At 36.2% G+C, this 23515-nt stretch overlaps 4 protein-coding genes and 1 non-coding gene across 5 annotated transcripts; 2 read left to right on the top strand and 3 right to left on the bottom strand.

Annotated features, from left to right (window-relative positions):
• Positions 1 to 993: 993 nt before the first annotated feature.
• LOC9303102 (transmembrane and coiled-coil domain-containing protein 4) lies at positions 994 to 5320 on the bottom strand. Its single transcript, XM_002868994.2, has 15 exons — positions 4931 to 5320; positions 4723 to 4804; positions 4112 to 4627; positions 3679 to 3847; positions 3438 to 3590; positions 3170 to 3267; positions 2916 to 3007; positions 2691 to 2761; positions 2462 to 2597; positions 2248 to 2307; positions 2051 to 2133; positions 1904 to 1980; positions 1740 to 1810; positions 1591 to 1648; positions 994 to 1391 (listed from the first exon to the last, which is right to left on the bottom strand). Exons 1-15 carry the CDS (start codon positions 5167 to 5169, stop codon positions 1278 to 1280), a joined length of 2019 nt encoding a protein of 672 aa, XP_002869040.2. The 5' UTR covers positions 5170 to 5320; the 3' UTR covers positions 994 to 1277.
• A 98-nt stretch (positions 5321 to 5418) lies between these two features.
• On the bottom strand, positions 5419 to 5491 carry TRNAE-CUC. The gene has a single exon. It is a non-coding gene; the product is annotated as a tRNA-Glu (tRNA).
• A 97-nt stretch (positions 5492 to 5588) lies between these two features.
• On the bottom strand, positions 5589 to 8461 carry LOC9303103 (probable serine protease EDA2). The gene is made up of 12 exons (XM_021018703.1): positions 8123 to 8461; positions 7906 to 8031; positions 7657 to 7812; positions 7376 to 7561; positions 7157 to 7273; positions 7006 to 7059; positions 6855 to 6926; positions 6505 to 6710; positions 6323 to 6417; positions 6165 to 6239; positions 5957 to 6040; positions 5589 to 5840 (listed from the first exon to the last, which is right to left on the bottom strand). The coding sequence occupies exons 1-12, from the start codon at positions 8297 to 8299 to the stop codon at positions 5725 to 5727; spliced, it is 1464 nt and encodes a 487-aa protein (XP_020874362.1). The 5' UTR covers positions 8300 to 8461; the 3' UTR covers positions 5589 to 5724.
• A 14-nt stretch (positions 8462 to 8475) lies between these two features.
• LOC9305113 (probable LRR receptor-like serine/threonine-protein kinase At4g36180) lies at positions 8476 to 12290 on the top strand. The gene is made up of 2 exons (XM_002866985.2): positions 8476 to 11529; positions 11609 to 12290. The coding sequence occupies exons 1-2, from the start codon at positions 8656 to 8658 to the stop codon at positions 12131 to 12133; spliced, it is 3399 nt and encodes a 1132-aa protein (XP_002867031.1). The 5' UTR covers positions 8476 to 8655; the 3' UTR covers positions 12134 to 12290.
• A 6528-nt stretch (positions 12291 to 18818) lies between these two features.
• Positions 18819 to 22372, top strand: LOC9303104 (NAC domain-containing protein 76). Its single transcript, XM_021020091.1, has 4 exons — positions 18819 to 19174; positions 20233 to 20408; positions 20505 to 20776; positions 21481 to 22372. Exons 2-4 carry the CDS (start codon positions 20240 to 20242, stop codon positions 22168 to 22170), a joined length of 1131 nt encoding a protein of 376 aa, XP_020875750.1. The 5' UTR covers positions 18819 to 19174; positions 20233 to 20239; the 3' UTR covers positions 22171 to 22372.
• The last annotated feature ends 1143 nt before the right edge of the window (positions 22373 to 23515 follow it).

A 23515-nucleotide genomic window follows, 5' to 3' on the forward strand; every position in this document is an offset into this window, starting at 1 on the left:
ATCAGTTAAATAATCACTTGGAAACGAATCTTGTTTCATCATCTAATGAATGAATTATATATGTATTCTCAATATTGAATGACGAGAGAAAGAGATGGCTTAAGATATTCAATTTTAACTAGCTCCCTCGTTTTTAATCATTTCGAAGTTCATTAATCTGTTAAATAGAGAAGAAGGTTGGTTACCTATTATCAATAACGACAATACTCCATTTCCTATCTATGAAATCAGCAGATACATTGCACCTTGTTTCATCAGTTCGAGGAAAATAAAATCTTATAAATTTGTCTGGAACAAAAATATATAGCTATGTAAAAAACTTTGAAAATAATAATAAACGGGTAAGTACTAAGTAGTAGTCTCTTCACGACAGACTATTGTCACGGAGAGGCAAAGTTAAGAAAGTGACAAATTTATAGCAAACTAAATGAGTTGTCAAGGTTGGTTTTCTGAATTTAAAATGTGATTAATTTTTGTGGGTTACTTGTATATTTACAATGTAATAAATTCTAACTATTTATATATATATATATATATATTATCTTGACATGTGATGAAGAGATACGGATTATATATATATACATTCTTAACTTGTATGGACCACTAGTAGTGAAGAAAGAGGATTCCCTTACACATGAGACCATAGGAATTGGTTTACTGAAATATAAATAAGATAATTTTCTGAAATTTAAGTGTAGTGTTTGTTTTTTCTTAGAACTTATCTCTATTTTTATTGCATAAAAAAACTAATGGTCTTTTCTATTTAAAAAAACTAACAATTGATACCTGTTGGATGAGTGAAATACAAAAGATGAAAAGATAAACCTTCACGGAAAATTGTATTTAAATTTAAAATAAATAAACATACTTGTCTAAAAGTATTATGATAATTTAATAATCAATAACGAAAAAAAGAAAAAGAAAAAAAAAAGAAAGAAATGAAAGTCTTCCAAACTTTTATCATTTTTCTTCTGTTCCGACGTATACAGTCACTAGAGAATTACTAACTTTTTCCATCAGCTAAAACACGGCCATAGTCAGCCATGGCGGTTCAATGTGACGTTTCATACAAATAATTACAATAAAACAGTCCTCGTCTTTCGCCGGCATCGACGAACTTAAAAAAAAAAAAACCAAAGACAACTAAAGCAAACAAACAAAATACAAGCCTTGCTTTAGTTAATGTCTAACGTATAAGCATAACGACTTTTATTTGTGTCTACAATTCAAACATGTGAAAAAGTTTGGTTCTCTATACGTATCTAATTTTATTTGCGTTAGAGAGTGTCTCTAAAAACAGGGTAATAAGTGTCAATTTCGAGTCTTTCTAGAATCTGCTGAGTTTTCCATAGATATGAAGAGTGACCTTCCACCATATCGGTTACATCCACCTGTAACACGTTGAAATCGAGAGGTGAAATGATATGATTAAGATTAAAACCCTACAATTATTGACAGTGATCTTATATCTTTTTTTTTTTTTTTTTGTTGGCAGAATCATTTACTAAATATTCACTCCATCAGCTAATTATTTGTTTCACAAGTGGATAATACATAGAGGTGACAAAAAGAAAGAGATAGATGGCTTACATTTTCGATCCCAGGGATACAAATTGGTTGGATTCCCGCTAATCCTTGGGAGAATAAACTGTGGACGATCATAGTTAGGATTAATTGAACAAGTTGGTTTGTTAGGTGAAGAGAATATAAATTGAAATAATGGAATGTATGTTATGTACCTAGCACGAAATGCGATACCAAGGGTCCAATCATTTGTGGCATAAACATTGATGAATCTTCCAGCTACCATCTATCAAACAGGACCAGAGATATCAATTTTTTAACAAAATCTCATTTAAGATTTGATTCCATAGATGTGACATGTTTTGGTAATGTAATGTACCTTCCTTACGTCTCGCCAGTTTTCATTATTGATTGAAATGGGTGCTCCAAGAAGAACAACTCTTTCCACAAGTTCAGCTGCCAAAGACATGATAAAAGTCAGATTCAATCTTTTAAAGCAATCTTCTATGTTGCATATGGAAAATACCGTTTTGCTCTGTCTCGGCCAGAGCTTGGAGGCATTTGAAGATGACACGAGCACCGAGTGAAAAACCCACGAGAGTGATGGGTCTGAATTCCCAAAATTTGAGGAAATATAAGCAACACAAGACATAAATCCTTTATGTATAACTTTTAAATACAGAAATTATATTTATTTCATTGCAGCAGTCATGAACTCTATACCTATTTCCTTGCAAGCCTTTTTGTAGCACTTCAGCTAGAAGTCTTCCTGCTTTGTCCGACCTACAGGAGTAGATTATAACAGTCACGGATTTAGTTCGAATGCAAAACCAACACGAAAGTTTCAAAGTAACTAGTCATTAGTTGGAGATGTGATGGGTAAATGGTGCATCATCTTCATTCATAGATGACTACTTAGCAAGGGAAAAGGTGTTACCTATCAATAGCAATACTCCATTTGCTATCTATGAAATCAGCAGCCACTAAGATTGTCGCTGGCCATGCCAATGCCATTAAAAGAGAGGCCAACACAGTGTGCATAGCTCCCTGTTTCATCAATTCCATGGCAAGTCCTGGGGAAATCATAATAACAATATCACAATTATCTTAGAATTTTTGACATTTTTACATCAACATGGTTATTTAGTAGGATAAAAACCAATTACTTGAAGTAAGCCAATCCTGAATTGCTGTGCTCACTAAGATAAGATTCTTGGACTCCCATTGCAGCGTGTACCTGGAATAGTAAAAGACCAGACTTATAGAAGCAAGTATAGTTCACTTTGAGAATCAGACACAAACGTGAATGAGTAAAGCTAATGCAAGGAGCAGCTCCAGATGTTAAATCCTATTTCCTTATTAAGATACTAAAGTCCTCACACGACATATACCTCTCCAGATTACTAGTTAACCCTTCCCATGGTTTCACAAAATCTTCTTCTTCAAAAACAACACCAGCAACCAAGACTTCCACTGCTAACCGCTGTTACATTGATTTCCACAAAAAAAATTCACATCAGTGAAAACACAGAGCAAGGAGATTTCCAAATGAAGAAGGGAGAGGAAATATAACCAATATTTCGTACTCCAAAATACAAATATTATGGTCACAATGATCTAGCAGCAGAGGGAAATAGGAACTCACTCCTTGATTATGATTTTCGCCAATAGCTTTAAATTCAAACTCATCAAGGTCCCCAATTCTCCTTGCCATCTTAGTCCCTGTGAGACCAGCTCCAGCAGCTGGATACGGAATTTTTTTTAAAACCAAGCATAAGTGACATTGTAAACGCTCCTTCCAAAAATTTAATACATTAGTGGAGATGAAAGAGAAGCCAAAACACCTAGTGCCTAATTATAAGCACACTGATTATCCATATAGTGCAAAAGTGAATTCATCTACTCTTATTCACCTCCAAACGATGCTGCAACTGCAACGGAGCCAGCAACAGTTCCAGCGGCACTAGCCGCAGCAGCAAACCCACCAGCTCCAATCACCGGTATAAGTGTGCCCAGTGTTGGTGCCAATGCACCAAACCCTGCAGCAATAGCTGGAGCAGCCAATCCTATTGAATATAACCATGTAAATGTAAGATAGGTAACCAATTCAAAATGCGTCTAATTTAGAAGGTTAACGCTTTGAATTCGTCGTACCACCAGTGATGGCCATCAAAGTGCCCCCTGTAATAGCAGCGGCACCAATGATGCCTCCACGCTTCCACTTAGCCCATGAAGTTGTAGTAGACAGAGCATCTTCACCCTTCATTTCAGCAGACTTCTGAATAGCCATGGCAGAGCATGCGACCATTGTCTCAATTGCTTCCTAGAAATTGAAGAACCTTCAATGTTAATATATTATATATTATAACAATGAAAGGAAACACAATATAAACCATTCAATAAACAACTGCCAGAACAAAGAGAAAACAAAGAAAATGGTAGCAGATGAAAAAGTACTGGAATTTAGAGCAGTGCCAGTTCCATATCCTAACTCAGAGCAAGATATCTAATTCGTAACAACAATGATTCTATGTAAAAGCATTACATTTCACAATGAGCTTGTTTTGGAAGAAATAACTATACGAACCACTTTAATCCACTCAATGTTAAACCAGGTCGCAAGTAAACGGAGAGCAACACGGTGACGCGCATCATAGCCTTTTCTACGCCGTTTACATTTATTATCCTCTTGATGTTTGTCTGACAAGCAAGCAGAAAGTAGCTCATAAAGAACATTTATCTTCCTCTGATGGCTAAGCAATGTTACTTCCTCAACAGATTTCTCATTTTCAAGAACTTCAGGCTTGTGGCTTCCATCTATAATAACTACACCCGCTTCAAGACTCTCTGTCTCAGCACTATCAGCCGCCTCCTTCTTATCCTTCTCTTTATCCAAATCCACATCTTTTGATTTTACCTCAGGAACCGCATATTTCTCACGGCATTCAGTTTCATATTCCTGATGCTTCTCCTTCTTAGCATCTCTAGATACAGAGCTTTGGATACTATGCACCATAGCATCAGCAGCTTTAGCTAAGGCCATCTCTTGCTCCACCATCTCGACAGAAGCATCACTCGCTTCTTCTGAGAGTAACCTCGTGAACTACAAGAAATCAAAAATAGAAGTTAATTAACAATTAACTCAACAAAGAATATCGGATCCATGACAGCAAAATTCGAACTCCGGAATAGCTATACCGCTCCGATGTGGTGCTTAGCCGGAGAAGAGCAAGCTGTTTGCTCGAGACCAAGCCAAGCCGGTGAATCAATCTCAAGACATCTGTGGATAGAAACGAATTACAAACACAGCTAAAGCCAATTACTAATCAACCATGATGAGTTCAACCAAAACACAGAAACAATACTTCAAAATCGATGACAACGATAAGAGATTTTGGGAGATCACCTGAAAACGGGTCGAAGAAGGCCAGACGTCTCGTGTACCCAAAGGCTTGGGTCATCAGAGACAGAATCTCCGCTACTGCAATTGCTTCTTCGCTCTTCATCGCCTCCGTCGTCGTCTTCCGCCGCCGGGATTCCCAGCGGCTGAGTTTGGTTGATCTGCGCTTGGTTGAGCGCGATCGCGAACAATGCGCCGGCCGCATATCTCTGCGTCGACGTCAAATTAGACGTAGCTTCCACCATCGAACCCGAAACGAACGTTTGATTTACCGATCAGCCAAAAGAAAACATGGAGGAGAAAAATTCGTTGAAAGTCAGATCACCGTCAAATTTCGAAATCCCGAGAAAATTGATTCCGTGTCTATATGAGTCATCCGTTTTTATTTTTCCTTCCGGTCCAATAGCAGGAGACATCTGTGATCTGTCTTCACTTTGTTGACTAGTTATACAAAACGACGTCGTCAGAAGTCAAACCCAAAACAAACAAAAAGTCTCCGTTGCCGGGACTCGAACCCGGGTCTCTCGGGTGAGAGCCGAGTATCCTAACCAGCTAGACTACAACGGATTCGTGTTTAGAATCGTATTATATTTTATTTAACTAGTTATTACGAAAGAGACTATTATTGACTAAGCTTGCTCGATCCATGGCTCGACGGTAATTCTATCGTCTAATCGTGTAAACTACTGTATTAGGTCCGTATCGACAAGTTCGAAACATACATCAGAGTAACACAGATACAAGTTTGGAACATACATCTAATGGTTTTATTTATCTGCAGAACCGCAGTTCGTGTGACTTTACATGGAACTCCTAATCCCTCCACGACACTCGGAGAGCCACAAGTCCATGTGTTCTACTATATGTTGCCTTACTTTGTTCACTGCATCTGGTGAACTGCAATTCTTGGAATCACCTGAAAATGGGAATGAAAAAAAGCAGAGAAAATTTAAATTATTTTAGCAGTTGTTTCAATACTTGTCTGTCTTTTGACTTCAGGTATCAGAAAGAGAGAAGAGGCCGGTAATATACCTTCAATGACCATGGGAGATTGAGGGCATCCACGGAGATCACTTCCATGGCCACAGTTGTGACAAGTCACAATGTAAGAAGGCACTGTGTCGTCAAGCATAAACTTCTTAGTGTCCCAGAGAAAGTATTTGTTTGAGTGCAAGTGTACGATATAGACTAAGCCGGAGTTAATGTTATAAAGTTTCGACCAAACTAAATGGAGACTTACGTTCAGGAGATGAGGTCTGTTTGGATGCGTGACGCCATGGATCCTGTGACCCATTTGTGAAGATAATCTTGGTCGCTGCAAAATTGAGAATAAGAAGAAACTGTTGGAATGTGCAAAAGTATAAGAGGATCATCGAGATATTTTTCGATATTACATACCAGCAATTCTATCACTTCCATAGTACAGGTTTGTTGCATCGACTTCAGGGTAAACACCTTTCCCAAACAGACTCTTGCATAGATCCAAATGATACCTATCAAATTAAAAGAAAAGTAAGCAGGACGATAGATAGAAACGATAAAAAACAAAATTATGCATATAAGCTTGGGACTGTGTGTACTCTGTATTGATTTGATGAGACCGGATGCTATCATTTGCAGGTGCCACTTGGAAATACGCCACTTCAGTGCAAACTTGGAACCACCAAAGCCTATCTGCACTCTCTGGGGTTACCGCAGTGTCTAGCAGATGTTTCCGGCTATATGTTTTAGAGCTCAGCCCGAAGACTCCCATACAAAACTCTCTAACATATTTAGCATATGCTTCCTGCATTTATAGACCACATATAATGTATCAGTAAATACAAATCTTTAGTTTGCAAAACGAGTTCTTCTAGCATATATGATCAGTTATCATATATATAGACACCAAGTAAAAGCAAAGAGGGATCTAAAAAAACAAAGAACTTACCACTAAATCACCACCATTCTTATGAGCTTCCACGAGTGGTACACATAGTTTATCTGGGTTTCCATATTGGATCTGCCAAAATCTTGGAAGATAAACATCTAAAACTAGAAAGAAAATGAAAATCATAAAAGTATAAAATGAACATGCATACCGCCATAACTTCTGCATCTGCTATCAAGTACAAAAAATCAGCATCAACGTCAAGCTGCAGATTTCAGAAACTTAAACATATTAGAGACAGACTTTTTACTTCCAGATTTGTTTGGATTCAACGAATAGAAAGAGAAACAGCAAAGCTAGACCTCGGTGGCATTGAAGAGAGCTTTCACAGCCTTGTTATTCACTTTAAGCCCTAGTTCCAAGAGTTTATTAGTCTCTTGTAGTGCAGCTTTACATTCCGGTCCAGCTGACTCACCTATCTACTCAATAAGGCAAAAAAATCTCGATTCTGTCAGCAACTAAACTCTATATGAAAAACACTACATGTCTTCACTTAAAGTATAATCTTGAAACAAAAATACCTGTTGATCAAATTCAGGGAATTCGTAGACAGCACGAACAACTGCGGAACTAGCAAGGCTTCCACAGGTCAAATGAGGGAACTTAAGCCGGAACCAAGCACTTAAAGCTCCAGAATAAGACGCTCCAAAGAAAAACCACGGATTCTCAACATTGCCGCTTCTATTAAACTTAACATTCAAAGAGTCCTGCATCCACAAAGAAATCCCAAAACATGCTTATAAACGCAGCTTCTCAAACATTTGATCCTAGAGAAAGTAAAAACCATAAGACTACTACTTGCCTGGTAATATTGGCGGAAAGCAGCTAAATCGAAAAGAGCCTGTTTAGATGAAAGATACTTGAGATTCTCAGTGGCTAATGACTTAAACGGTGAGCTCTTTCCGTAGTAACGATGCTCGAGTGAAACAATGCCTGCATCAAACTTCTTTGCTAACACCTGAAGACCATGTTTATCAAGAAAAAGCAATGCAAATTTCCATTAATTATCGATGCCATGAGAAATAGATTAATCAATCAAATAAAATCTTACAGTTATATAGTCATTGGGGATTCCATTGCAAGGTCCTTCGCCACAGATCATCATAAAGATAGGTCCGTCTGGAACTCGTAGATGGTCAAGATATTCATAGTATCGCTGTCTGAATTTGCGATGATCCTAATATAGAAACAATTCGATTCCTAAAATTAGAAACAATTAGATTTCTAATTGAAATCGAAGAAGAAACGAAATCGGGAAGATTGATTACAGATGGAGAGTAGTGATCTAGGGTTTGATTGAACCAGAGCTCATCCCTCGTCAAGTACTTGCTACTTTCCGTCAAGCCATGAGAAATCCTACGAGGTTGTAATCCATCAGACAAGCTCGAATACGACAAGAGGATCGTGAAGGTGGTGAGTAAAGCAAAGCAAATCGCCGACGACATTTCTCGCCGTGAAAATCGATCGCCGGGAGTTTAAAACGAGTGGACCAGCTCTGTTTTTTTTTTTTTTTAACTTGCAAGGACAATATAATGATTAGAATAATGTTTCCCCAATTTGTAACAAAGATCATTTTTTTAATAATGCATGGATTATAGTGCGGACTTCAAATAAATTTCAAATTATCTAAAGAAACAAATAAATTATATAATCCTGTTTCGGCTTCTTCTTTAAAAACTTTTAACTTTACTCATTTTTATTTTTTCTCATTCTCTCTCCAAGAAACCACACTCATGGGGACACTTCTCTCACCTTCTTCAAGCTAAGTTTTTATTTTGTTCACTGCAACAGATCTAAGGCCATGGATATATCTCTGTTATTCATTTTCCTGGTCATTTACGCGCCGTTATTTTCATACGCCGATGAATCTCAAGCCGAGATTGATGCTCTCACGGCGTTTAAACTCAACCTCCATGACCCTCTCGGTGCTTTAACTTCATGGGATCCTTCAACTCCAGCAGCTCCATGTGACTGGCGCGGCGTCGGCTGCACTAACCACCGTGTCACTGAGATCCGTCTACCTCGTCTTCAACTCTCCGGACGAATCTCTGATCGTATCTCCGGCCTACGCATGCTACGGAAGCTCAGTCTCCGGTCAAACTCGCTGAACGGTACTATCCCTGCTTCACTCGCTTACTGCACGCGCCTATTCTCCGTCTTTCTTCAGTACAACTCACTCTCTGGGAAACTACCTCCGGCGATGAGGAATCTCACATCGCTTGAGGTTTTTAATGTTGCTGGAAACCGTCTCTCTGGTGAGATCTCCGTTGGTTTACCATCGAGCCTCAAGTTCCTTGACATTTCGTCGAACACCTTCTCTGGTCAGATACCGAGTGGACTCGCTAACTTGACTCAGCTTCAGCTTCTTAATCTCTCGTATAATCAGTTAACCGGCGAGATTCCGGCGAGTCTAGGTAACCTCCAGAGTCTTCAGTATTTATGGCTTGATTTCAATCTCTTGCAAGGGACATTACCGTCTGCTATCTCAAACTGCTCCTCCTTAGTTCACTTGAGCGCGTCGGAGAACGAAATCGGCGGCGTGATCCCCGCCGCGTACGGCGCTCTTCCTAAACTCGAGGTTATCTCGCTCTCTAACAACAATTTTTCCGGTACTGTGCCGTTTTCTGTCTTCTGCAACACATCGCTTAGGATTGTTCAGTTAGGGTTCAATGCTTTCTCCGATATCGTACGGCCTGAGACGACGGCGAACTGTCGTACCGGTTTACAGGTCTTGGATCTCAGGGAAAATCCAATCTCCGGCCGTTTCCCGTTGTGGTTGACTAATATTTTGTCACTAACGAATCTTGATGTTTCTGGAAACTTGTTTTCCGGTGAGATTCCGCCGGATATTGGTAACTTGAAGAGATTAGAGGAACTGAAATTGGCTAATAACTCTCTTACTGGTGAGATTCCTGTTGAGATTAAGCAATGTGGTTCGTTAGGTGTTCTTGATTTGGAAGGAAACAGATTAAAAGGTCAGGTTCCAGAGTTTCTTGGCTACATGAATGCTTTAAAGGTTTTATCTTTAGGCAGAAACAGCTTCTCAGGTTATGTTCCTTCATCTATGGTGAATCTGCAGCAGCTTGATAGGTTAAACTTAGGTGAAAACAACTTGAATGGGAGTTTTCCAGTGGAGTTATTGGCATTGACGAGTCTGTCTGAGCTGGATCTGAGTGGAAATCGGTTTTCCGGGGAAGTTCCTGTGAGTATCAGCAACTTAAGTAACCTGAGTTTTCTGAATTTGAGTGGGAATGGATTCTCTGGTGAGATACCAGCTAGTGTAGGTAATCTGTTCAAGTTAACAGCACTTGATTTGAGCAAGCAGAATATGTCCGGTGAGGTTCCCGTTGAGCTCTCTGGTTTGCCCAACTTGCAAGTGATTGCATTGCAGGGGAACAACTTCTCTGGTGTTGTACCTGAAGGGTTTAGTAGCTTGGTGAGTTTAAGGTATGTGAACCTTAGCTCTAATTCATTCTCCGGTCAGATTCCGCAGACTTTCGGGTTTCTTCGCTTGTTGGTTTCTTTGTCGCTGTCGGATAATCACATCTCTGGGTCTATTCCACCTGAAATTGGAAACTGCTCAGCTCTTGAAGTTCTCGAGTTAAGATCTAACCGGCTAACGGGTCATATTCCAGCTGATCTCTCTCGTCTTCCGCGCTTGAAGGTGCTTGACTTGGGTCGGAACAACTTGTCAGGCGAAATCCCACCAGAAGTCTCTCAGAGCTCGTCTCTCAACTCATTGTCACTTGACCACAATCATCTTTCAGGAGTCATACCTGGATCTGGTTTATCAAACTTGACAAAGATGGATCTTTCTGTTAATAACTTAACCGGGGAGATTCCGGCTAGCCTCGCCCTTATTTCCAGTAACTTGGTGTACTTCAACGTCTCAAGCAACAACCTTAAAGGAGAGATTCCAGCTTCTTTAGGCTCAAAAATCAACAACCCATCAGAATTTTCAGGTAACACAGAGCTCTGCGGAAAGCCATTAAACAGAAAATGCGAAAGCAGCACAGCGGAAGAAAAGAAGAAGAAAAGGAAAATGATTCTGATGATAGTTATGGCTGCAATAGGTGCATTCCTTTTATCACTCTTCTGCTGCTTCTACGTTTACACACTCTTGAAATGGAGAAAGAAGCTGAAACAACAGTCTACAACGGGAGAGAAGAAACGAAGTCCTGGTAGAACAAGCGCAGGAAGTAGAGTCCGTAGCAGCACAAGCAGATCAAGCACAGAAAATGGAGAACCAAAGCTAGTTATGTTCAACAACAAGATAACGCTAGCTGAAACAATCGAAGCAACAAGACAGTTCGATGAAGAAAACGTTCTTAGCAGAACCCGATACGGATTGCTATTCAAAGCCAATTACAATGATGGAATGGTTCTCTCTATCCGCCGCTTACCCAATGGCTCACTCTTGAATGAGAACTTGTTCAAAAAGGAAGCTGAAGTTCTTGGTAAAGTCAAGCACCGAAACATCACGGTTCTTAGAGGTTACTACGCAGGTCCACCAGACTTAAGGCTTTTAGTATATGACTACATGCCCAACGGGAACTTATCTACTCTGCTCCAAGAAGCTTCCCACCAAGATGGCCATGTCCTAAACTGGCCAATGCGCCACCTCATAGCTCTCGGAATCGCTCGCGGACTCGGTTTCCTCCATCAATCCAACATGGTAAGAAAATTATGGTTTAAATCACATTCTACATAACACATTACATTCAGTCCTTTTTAACATCTCTTATCCCAAATAGGTTCATGGTGATATCAAGCCACAGAATGTACTCTTCGACGCTGACTTCGAAGCCCATTTATCTGATTTTGGGCTTGACCGTCTCACTGTTCGATCCCCATCAAGATCAGCCGTCACAGCAAACACCATTGGGACGCTAGGATATGTCTCTCCAGAAGCTACATTGTCCGGGGAAATCACAAGAGAATCCGACATCTACAGCTTCGGCATTGTCCTACTCGAAATCCTAACGGGAAAAAGACCGGTAATGTTCACACAAGACGAGGATATAGTGAAATGGGTGAAGAAACAGCTTCAGAGAGGCCAAGTCACAGAGCTACTAGAACCGGGCCTACTCGAACTCGACCCGGAATCATCAGAATGGGAAGAGTTCTTATTAGGAATCAAAGTCGGACTTCTTTGTACTGCAACAGATCCTCTTGACCGACCAACAATGTCCGATGTTGTTTTCATGCTTGAAGGCTGTCGTGTTGGTCCTGACGTTCCTTCCTCCGCCGACCCAACTTCTCAGCCTTCACCGGCCTAACCGTTTTTATTTTAGTCTTCCTGATTTAAATTTTTAGTAAAAGAAAAACAAAAAACAAGAAGCAATTATCAAAATTCAGCATTATTTATTGGTCTTTGGAGCTTCTTTAATGTCTTTTGTTTGGACCAAGAAATCGAATTAAATTTCATGTTTCAAACTCGAGTGGTCCACTAGAGATTATTTATTATTAGTCAAACGTACTTAATGCACCCGGATTTGATGCATGTGGGACACGCTTTATAGGAGGTTTTATGTTTTTAGCGCCGAATTGTGTTTTGATTTTTAGTAATTAAAGAAAAAAATCATTCAACTAATAATTAATTCTATAATTAAGATTACAAAATCACTAATGCGCGCGGGGATGTGCCTTTAGTCAAGTGGTTAAGTCCATTTGACTCCGTCTTCCCCACCGGAGTTCGACTCCAGTAAGTCGCGTTATCCCGCATAGTAGGGATTGGCTATTGATCGGGTTTTGTCGATCCAAAACTGTCAAAAAAAAAAAATCACTAATGCGCGCCACTCTGATTTTGAAATTTGTTTTTAATCAATGTTTTGGGTAAGATTGAAGAAGGAGACAAGGGAGCAAAATGATTGGTGGGTGGGGTCTGATCTTTGTCACGTGCCAATAGTTTGTTGCTGATTCTGAATATGACCGTTGAACCACTGATGTCGTCACGTGCCTCAAGATTGAACACCCTGGCATTGTTTGACTCTGGCTACTGTCGTTTTCTCCAGTCAGTTTTGCACGTGGAAAAGTCCACTGTCGAAGTTCATGTGGATCTTGTTTTTGAAATACGACCCTTATACGAACCCAACAATGAAACGATCCATGAAAAAGGAAATCAGGAATATTAGAAAGGTCTTCTAATCACAGGAATTCGACTTGAGTTTGGGTTGAAAACAACAAATGTTTTTGAACTGTGAAGAGATTCTACAACGACATCGTTTCATTTAAGCAAAATTAAAAACAGTTAGCGGTTAAACTAGTTTGGGCTGCGGACTTTAGCCACTGGCCTGGCCTCTAAGCCCATTTTAACAACTACCAGAAAAAATGTATATTTTCCTTTTCTTATACCCAAATTACCCACCCATGTAGCCCATGATATACAGTTTATAGGCCCATTATTGGGTCGAATATCAGGCCTCCATTCCAAAATCCATCAGATCTATCTTGTGAATCGTGATCCCATATCATTAATTAGTTTTATTGTAATGCTGTTTTTGTGATTATTACGAAACTATCATGATTTTGGATTTCACTTGAAAGATGCAACAAACAAAATTAAGAGAGAATACACCCACACGTTCATTTTTCAGCCAATGACATATATTTTCATAACCAATGTTACGTAAAAATCTCTAATTAAATAATTAATTATCATGTATACGTGGTCAAACCACGCAATCACCAGTAATTATACACATTCCCTTGCGTTATAGCTTCTATCATTAGTAAATTTCAACTCCATGGCACGAATCTATCAACCATTGGTGGTTTTTTTCTGCGTAAATTGTGTGTGTATTGATAGTCTTCTTCTTCTCTTTTTAGTTCGTTTAATCACTTGCAAAGAACACTAAAAAGTGCTTGTAGTTGCTACGTCCATCAATGACATTTTTTTAACTTTTACTATCTTCTCATATATTATTATTACTCACATTCATAGTTTCATACTATGACAGTACATAGATCCCTACTCTTTCTTATCATAAATAATGATCAATCATCGTCTCTTTTTCTTCACGATTTCAAAGATAATCTATTGGATCTTTCCAATCGTATAACTGTATAAGCACATGACATTACCATTTTTGTGTCTACTGTATATACAACGTATATCTATAAAGTGATAATTTGATCGACAGTGTCATATATTTGAAAATATAAATGATTTTGACCATTAAATAATCTTTTCTATTGATATATTAACATAGACTGAACAAGTTGTGAAAATTAAAATAAGTAACGTTGCAAAGAAGCTTATGGATTACACTTCTAGTATAAGCGTAATGAGAGAACTCTACATAGATAGATATATATATAATGTGTGCCCGTTTTTTTGTATGACGCATTATGTTAGTGGGAGGAGACAAAAAGGAATGAGTGAATCTCAAGATTGTTGCGTGATAAGAAAGAGCTATTGACAAGTTTCAATGTGACTTCTACAAATAGTTTATGATAACACGACCATATCTTCTGGTCTCGACCCAGACCCACCCTAGGCATATGGGTCATATTCTCGTTTAACGGCTGGTTCATATATTTCGAATGAGTGCATCTATATATTTATGCTAATAATCTATATAATCAAGTTGTTTTGGTGTAGTAATCTAGGGCCTGATTGGCAAGTGCTTTAGAATCTTTACAAAGCAAAAAAATTTCTAAAGATTTCAAATACATCCAATCAAGCTTTAGAAGCTTTGGTTTTCTTTTTTTTTCTCACAGCCAAAATATTTCCTTAATTCATTTTTTGGCTGTAGAAAGTCTTTTTTCCTAAAGCACATAATTTTTAACTTTCCAAAATTTTAAATTCTACAGCCAAAATACTACAGCAATAAAATCTACAGCCACAGCAAATAAACCTACAGTCATATTTCTACATCAAAAAATGTAAAGCTACAGCTCTTACCGATCAGGTCCCTAATCACATTAATCATGTTTTTAATTAATCGTCTTTTGTTGGATATAAATAAAGAAATTATAAATGACTGGTGGTTATAGAATTTATGGCGACTCTAATATTTTAAAGATAATTAATTAAACTTTGCCTAAAATGTTTAGTGAACCTAAATAGATACATAAGTTCAAGATTAATTGTTATATATATATATATATATATATATATATATATATATATATATATATATGTTTTTCCAGATAAGTTAAAATTGGTTTGTTTTGTTAGTCTTTAGTTCTCTTTTTTTTTTTTTTTGATTAGTGTTAGTCTTTAGTTCTTAGCACTAGTGAGTGTGATCATGTCGATCTTACTTTTTAGAACTCACAAGTACAACTATTTTTCTCAAAATCAGCATTAGATAAGATGACAATTTTATCACTATCTCCATGCTTAAGTGCGTGTGAATCTATAGGACGGCGATTTAGAATTGACTTGTAGTTTGTTTAAGCTTATCATATGTAGTTATTATGTTTTCAATAATGATCCAAAGGCAACATTTGTCAAGATACATATTTCAACGACATAGATACAGATGCTTTAAGTTCTAAATCCATATAATATATATTGAAGTTACAGTTTACTGGTTTGTCAACTATATTAATTATTGTTTAGACATGACATGACTCTTTAATAACTAAAATGGAAAAATGAACCAATAAAATTCATAAAATCATAATGATTTATTATCAAATGATCTTTGAAAGAATTTGAAAAAATGTTTCAATGATTTATTATCAAATCATTTTAGAAAGAATTTGAACAAATGTTATTGTAACAACTCACAATGGTGTAAAATGATCTTAATGTGTCCCACTAGTATCTTCTTTTGCCGGTTACGCTAACCTCTCTCTCTCTCTCTCCCTTTCTCTTTTCATAAATAATTTTGTTTAGTTATGAACACAGTATAGTAGTCACTTGCTTAAAAAACGAATACCGTCATCACTTGATCTTGATCAAGATAAACATATGTCTTTGTACAAATGTTCTAATTACTCTACTATAATATGTTTGTCAAATCCAGTAGAATATAAGAATTTTAGAAAATCCAAGGAAGAAAATAAAGTTATTGAAAGAGGTTATATATTCACCGGCCAAAAACTCAGGGGAAGGTGGATGGGATGGGACCCACTAAGGGATGATGAGTTCCGCCGCTTGATTAGTGACCGCCGGCCGACCCACCACCGTCCTACGTGGACATATCTTATTCCCTCATTTTTCATTTTCTGAATCTAATTACATTTACAAAGTAGTAAGTACCAATATAGTAATTATTATTACCGTACGTAACCGCCCACACAAAAAGTGAAAAAGATAAACAACAAGTTTCACCTTAAAATCTCACCCTTTTTAGAGGAATTAATAACAATTTCACCGTAACAAATTGGTCATTTGTTTTAGTGGATTCCGTTGGCATGCCAAATTACCAATAGACCTGACTCAAGCAAGAAGTTGAATATATCAAGCTCTATTTCGATTTCATAAAATGTATATATGTGTTGAGGAAAAAAAGTTGTATATTTGTGTTCCATGCCAAGTTTAGATAAAACGGCATTTGATCTAAAACACATATGTCAAAAAAAAAAAAAAAAAAAAAAAAAAAACAGAATTTATGTACAGTATAAAAGGTTACAAACGAAATAAAATTTCGATTGAATAGAGACATAACTTCCTAATGTAACAGCCTAACAGAATAATAGGATAAATTTCCTCTTCTTTAAATGCGGTTTCGTAGCATGCGTTTAGATATAATGATTTACTTATTTCTTTTTCAAAACAATACGTCAACTTTAAAATAAAAAACGAGCAGAGGAAACAAGCAAATCCGAATATGGCAAATGACACGTGCATGAAGCTTGATTCAGAAATATGTTTGTCAACGTTAGAGTTCGTTAAGACAAAGAACAAAGTTCATAAGATAACATAAAGCTACTTATTAATTTTTGGGAAACCAATCTAATTAATTATGGTAAACCAAATCATACCATCCTGCATCCTGTAACTTTAAATCATAGTCAGCTCATCTATAAACGTTGGCCACGTATATGATATTAAAAATCTCCTAATTATATAAAAATCGGTCCGGGGTTTTTAGAAGTTTTAACGTTTCTGTTGAAAATAAATTAAAATATCTATTATACCATTATGTATTGTTTTCTTCATCAACTTCTTCCCGTGATTAATAATATCAATTTTTTGAAATAAATAATATTATAAAGTTACATTACATTAGAATAGAAAAGAGTATGCAGAAAGAATTGCATTTATAATGCAACGGATTTAGTAATTATCATCGCTCAACATGACAAGAGTTACGTTGCATGTTAATTAGCACTAGCAAAGTACTCAAACCATAGTTCGATTCTGATTTCCGTCATGTGTATTGAAAATGTATATTTTCAAAGAATTAATGTATGAACCTTACTTTAGAAAATCATAAACTTTTGTTAATAATCAAGAGTCAACGTCGAAACAAGGGCAATAAGTGCAATTTTGAAGCCCAACAAGTGATGTCCAAACACGTTTGATGAAATTAGATATAATGGCACAGGTCCAAAGCATGCAGGACCAGATTGTTTCACTTTGGTATATGTTTTTTTCTTTCTTTCTAATTCTATATCTTGTTGTTGGCAAGTCATTTACAACCTCTTTAGTAATCAATTTGTGTATTATATGGGAGACATTCTACCAAAACCTTAAGTTTTTTGGTTTAAATGTTAAGAACCAAAACTTTAAGTTACATATAAGTTAAATTAGATATAAATTTAGTACAACATATATATACACTTCTGAAGAATATATAGGTGCATATATAACCAAAATTTGGACAACCATATTTCCTTACTTAAATTATCCTGGAATACAACAAACACAAATGCTTTCTAAATATCACAACAACGCTCCCAAAATAGATCAAATCATTTTGGTACCAAAATAAGATTATAACTTTATTGTTGGTTCGCATGATATGTGTATATATATTGGTATACTAGCTTTATTTGTCTTCTACGTAAAGATAATAGTCCAACAGCCAACCAGTAACTGACACGTGGTGGCTGGTGTTCGATTTCACTCCCTTCTCGTTGGTTCTTGTCGCTAAATCATTGGAGAAGAGAAGGCTGTCACCGGAGATGCTAGTTAAACTACGAATATACCCTTAGAAAGGTCGAAGCGGTGAGGATACTTTGGTAAATCGACAGATGATGTGAAGTTCACAAGCATGTGAAGCGGGCGGTTTTGTTTAATATCCCCCACGTGGCAGAAGGACATTCTCTGTTGTGCCAGCGTGGCACGTTCCAGAATGTCAGAATGTTTGCAACACTAAAACCCGTGAGCTTATTGGTCTGACGGAAAATTGATATTAATTTTTTTTTTTGGTTGAAATATTATAAATCAGTTGCAACTCGCTTGTTTTGAACAACTTAAACCTAGTCCTTATAGTATATGTTGGAAACAAAAAAAGAACTAGCAGTCCTTACATATGAATTTGAAAATGCAAAAAAAAAAAAAAAAAAAAAAGTGCAAATGGTACATTTTGTTGATAAAACTAAGTTAGGTCCCGACCTGAGAGAATGTCAGAGTTATTTGGCAGTTTTTTTGGTAGATGCAATGTACATATATATAATTTTTTCTTATCATGACATTAATTTAAATTAAAAGATAGTATTTATCCTGATAAAAAGGCGTACAATGAATTGAATTTTGATTTCGACCAATACAATTAATTGAATTGAATACCATGCCGAAAAGAAATGGATCATTCCTTAATTGTATGCGTGTGTATTAACTTAGATTTATAACGTCCAATATCCTTGTAGTATGTAAAAATCTTGCAAACTTAGAACTGACAATAAAAAATAAGATGTAAGGTAAAATGATATATATGTTTCGATTAGCTTTCTTCAAAATATGTATGCAAATTTTCATGATGCATCAATCGGAAAAATCAGAAGTAATAATTTTGATATCTTTAACTCCGTTTTACTCCTAATAAGACACATATAATACTAAAGAATAATTAATTAATTAAAAAAAAAAAAAGTGAAGAAGAATGTGAAAAGAAGCGGGAGGAGGATGACGTATGCAAATGGGGACATGGAGAAAGCCACGCGCAATTGAGCGGTCCACACTCTCTATACCTTTTATATGTCATTGAATCATCAATCTCTCTCACTCTCTCTCTCTCTTCATATTCCCCGAAACTTATAACCAAGTTCAATATCAGTTCTCTCTGTCGTCGATGATCATCATCTTCTACACATCCATCTCTCTTTGACTTCTTCTTCTTTACTATCCCTCGTTTCTTTTGTTTCCAAACGAGTAAATAGTATTCTATACACAAATATATCTTCTACAGGTTGAAGAAAAGGTAAAACCTAATCTACACGGGCTTTCAAGCTCAATATGAATCCATTTGCATCGTCTCTCATCAACTTACATGTGCATATTTTGTTTCATTCACCAAATAAGTATCGATCTCTCGTCGTCCTTTTTTTTCTATATTTTCCTTGGTTTTGTAGCTTGTCGTCGTGTTGACCGATCTGCATAATGTTTTGTATTTCCATTATAATATCTCAGGTATTTTTATTTATCATGAATCAAGGGTCGTTAATATGTATAAACCCAATACCTATATTTTTCTTTTTTCGGATACCCTATTATTTTGTATTTGCTTATAATTCGAATTTGTACGTATATATTTATATGTGTGTGTAGCAGTACTCCAGTAGTATAGTACAGTCTTGAGCTTTCTAAAATGAAGATAAAACAGACATAGACTTTGAAACCATTATAACTGTTTTTGCTCAGACTTGATGATTTCTTTTGCTTTTGTTTTGTCGTAGATGTGGAAAAAGCTGTTTTTGTTTGTATTCAATAAGAATGTATATATATAATGTAGCTAGGATGGGTTGTTATAAAATAATATGTGTAGAGAAAAAGAAAATTCCGTTTCTCGATATGATCATTACCACCATTAATTCAGAAACCACGTTACAACAGGAACGCATCATACAACAAAACTCTCTTTTAGCGTCACAGAAGCTCTCATGCATGTCTTCTCTTTGATTTCTTCAACTTTAAACCTAATTTTCATGTTCTAGTTCCATCTTCTGACTTCTTTAATTTTTTTAAAAAATACAAATATAATACCTGAGTACATGTAGTTAAGTACATCGACATGGAAATGGTAAGTAAGTGGAAACTAACCACCATATGAGCTGATGATTATACTTGATTACAAATAAGTTCTTTCTTCTCTTTTTTTCCATGAAACCAATTATCCAACTTTTCTCTACCTCTCTCTCATATATAACCCCAACTCTTTGTGATGTAGCAAGCATACACATGTACATATCAATATATTATATATACGTGTATATGACATTATAGTGATCTCATTGTGGTGTTGAACTTGGTTTTATGCAGAAATAATATGGAATCAGTGGATCAATCATGTAGTGTTCCTCCGGGATTCAGATTCCATCCAACAGATGAAGAGCTCGTTGGTTACTATTTAAGGAAAAAAGTTGCATCCCAAAAGATCGATCTTGATGTCATAAGAGATATTGATCTCTACAGAATCGAACCATGGGATTTACAAGGTTTTTACAAAATACATGATGATACTTAATTTTTTTTTTCTTAATCTGAAAATGTGAATACATGGATCTGATTAGCATTAATTATGTATATTATAGAGAGATGCCGAATCGGATACGAGGAAAGAAATGAATGGTATTTCTTCAGCCACAAAGATAAGAAATATCCAACAGGAACAAGAACAAACAGAGCGACCATGGCTGGGTTTTGGAAAGCCACGGGTCGAGACAAGGCTGTTTACGACAAGTCAAAACTGATTGGTATGAGAAAAACACTTGTGTTCTACAAAGGAAGAGCCCCTAATGGCCAAAAAACCGATTGGATCATGCATGAATACCGGCTAGAGTCAGATGAGAATGCACCTCCTCAGGTATTCTCGTTTTACTGTGATATCATTTTGAAATAGATAGGATAATTGTTCTACTAGATGTTCAATCTAAATTTTATCTTCTATGGGAAATTACATGGATATTTTGTCTTTCATGGGTCCAAGCGCCTTTTTGTTTGTCTCATAAGCTCTTTTATGAGACACATTTTAACCTTTTAGGTAAAAGCCGAGTATCTTTAAGACTTGTGTAATCACAAAACAAAAAAGTAAAAAGTCTGTCCTAAAACTTCAGTTCCATGTAGACCAAAGTTCGTTCCTCTTTATCTCCATTTTTATATGAATTTTTTTTTTATATTAGGCGTTTAAAGTGTTAACATATAACATTTTTATATATAGCTGTTGAATTAAAGTGTTATATGTATCGTTTCAAATCCCTTATATAGCTGTTGGATAAGCAGATTTTGTAAATACTATGAAAAATATGTGTGCCTATCATATTTCTTGCAATATCTCAAAATCGATTTTTTTTAATTAGTAGTAGTTTGATATATAGCTTGCATATGAGTATGTACCTATGCTTATTTGCTAGCTTTCTTTCTTGTGGTCTCACACTTTTAAGGCATGCTCTTATTGTGTCTCACTACAAATAAAAGCAACATTATTTCTTCTTTTTGTTTGACATTGGCCTAAAGGTTTGGCATATTTGCACTAAACGTAATAAACCATTCCTTATTATGATTGTGTAGGAAGAAGGGTGGGTGGTTTGTAGAGCGTTCAAGAAAAAGCCAATGACCGGGCAAGCCAAGAACACGGAAACTTGGAGCTCAAGTTACTTTTGCGACGAATTACCGAGTGGAGTAAGCTCGGTTATGGAGCCTCTCAGTTACGTATCTAAGCAGAAACAAAACATTTTTGCACAAGATTTAATGTTCAAGCAAGAAATAGAAGGATCAGATATCGGTTTAAACTTCATCCACTGTGATCAATTCATTCAACTTCCGCAGCTCGAAAGCCCTTCACTCCCTCTTACGAAGAGGCCAGTGAACTCGACGTCAATTACATCATTGGAGAAGAATCAAACTAACTACAAAAGACAGTTAATAGAAGATGATGTGAGCATCAATGCGCTGATAAGTAGTGAAAATAAAGGTAACAAGAAGAAGAAAACATCAGTGATGACGACGGACTGGAGAGCACTCGATAAATTTGTTGCTTCTCAACTTATGAGCCAAGAAGATGGAGTTTCGGGTTTCGGAGGTCATCAAGAAGAAGATAACAATAAAATCAGTCATTACAATAACGAAGAGAGCAATAACAACGGAGTAGAAACTGCTTCTTCCACGTTATTGAGTGATAGAGAAGAAGAGAACAGATTCATCAGTGGATTCTTGTGTTCCAACTTGGACTATGACTTATATAGTGATTTGCATGTTTGATAAAAGATAACGCTATAGTATGGTGCGTAAAAATGTTCGCTATATAGGTACGTAGAATATTGATAAGAGATAACATATATAAAAATGTGTGAAAGATATTTTTCTTATATATACTTTTTTTTTCCTTATATATACATTTTCGTGAAAAGGAATAATGTATGGCTGTGAATGAGTGAAGATAATTAAATGCTATTTAGTTTTGTGTTTGATGTAGCGAATTATATCTTAGGGTTTTGCTTTAAGTATATAAGACGTGGAACATAAAACAAATTTCTACGTAGTGCAGTATCTAAAAAAATTACAGTAACTTTTTTTGTTTGATTTGAACTTAACATTACAATAATGATTTTAAAGCTAATATATGTGTGGTCTAGTTTATATATCAAAGTAAGAGTAAACAACATGAATTGATCTTTTGAGGGGGTTAGGGATTGTTAATTAACGGTTAGAGTAAAGATATAAAAATAAGAGTTGGCCCAAAGTGGGCCTATGAGTTTGTCGAGCGTGCGGTGTACAAGATGGGAGTCCGATGGGCATGCTTTGTCGTAGTTTCAAGAGCCCTTTACTCGTTTCTTCCTTTTTTCTTATTTCCCTATGTAGATTTCATTCTAATTCCTCTTTAAATAGTGATTCCTTATCCTCAAATCATTTTGTTTTCGTATAATGCCAAAGAATAGTTGTTACTCTTATTGTTCCTTTTTAAAGTATACAAAAATTTGAATTTCCAAATAAAATGTTAACATTTCCAAAACTTTCAAAAAATTATGAAAAACTATTATAAATCTCTAACAATTTCGGTGATAACTAGTGGCCACCTTTGTTGTGTTATCTGTGGATAGTGATATTTTGTCAAATCAGAAATATTTCTGTCCAAATAATTAAAATTGTTAGTTTTTTTATGACTAATAAAGTCTAAGGAATTCACACAATAAGAAGATCATGCTAACGTGTGAGCATCTAATTCAATCGACATCCGTACCCTTGGTCTACTATTAGAGACACTAAAGTACTTAAAACAAAATTGAATAATTTATTGATACATTGTTATAGATTGTTTTTGAAAAGAGATGGCAAAATCTTGGAAGAGATTTCACTTGATGGTAGCTTTTGAAGGGGAGGGAAGTGATAGAAGGAAAGACAAAGCTTGTGATTTGTCCATTTCATACTTAAGGTGGGCCAACTAAACCACTCTCATGTATTTCATGCAATTCTCTCTTTTCTGTCTACTATCTTTTTCCTACGAATCCAAAATATTATTGTGTCAAGAATGCAAATGATTCATGTAAAAATAATTTTATTTAACTTTTCTGAATTTGTAAGTAACAACAGTTCAAACAAAGACAAA

The sequence above is a fragment of the Arabidopsis lyrata genome, assembly GCF_000004255.2.
Source record: "Arabidopsis lyrata subsp. lyrata unplaced genomic scaffold ARALYscaffold_7, whole genome shotgun sequence".
NCBI lineage: Eukaryota > Viridiplantae > Streptophyta > Magnoliopsida > Brassicales > Brassicaceae > Arabidopsis > Arabidopsis lyrata.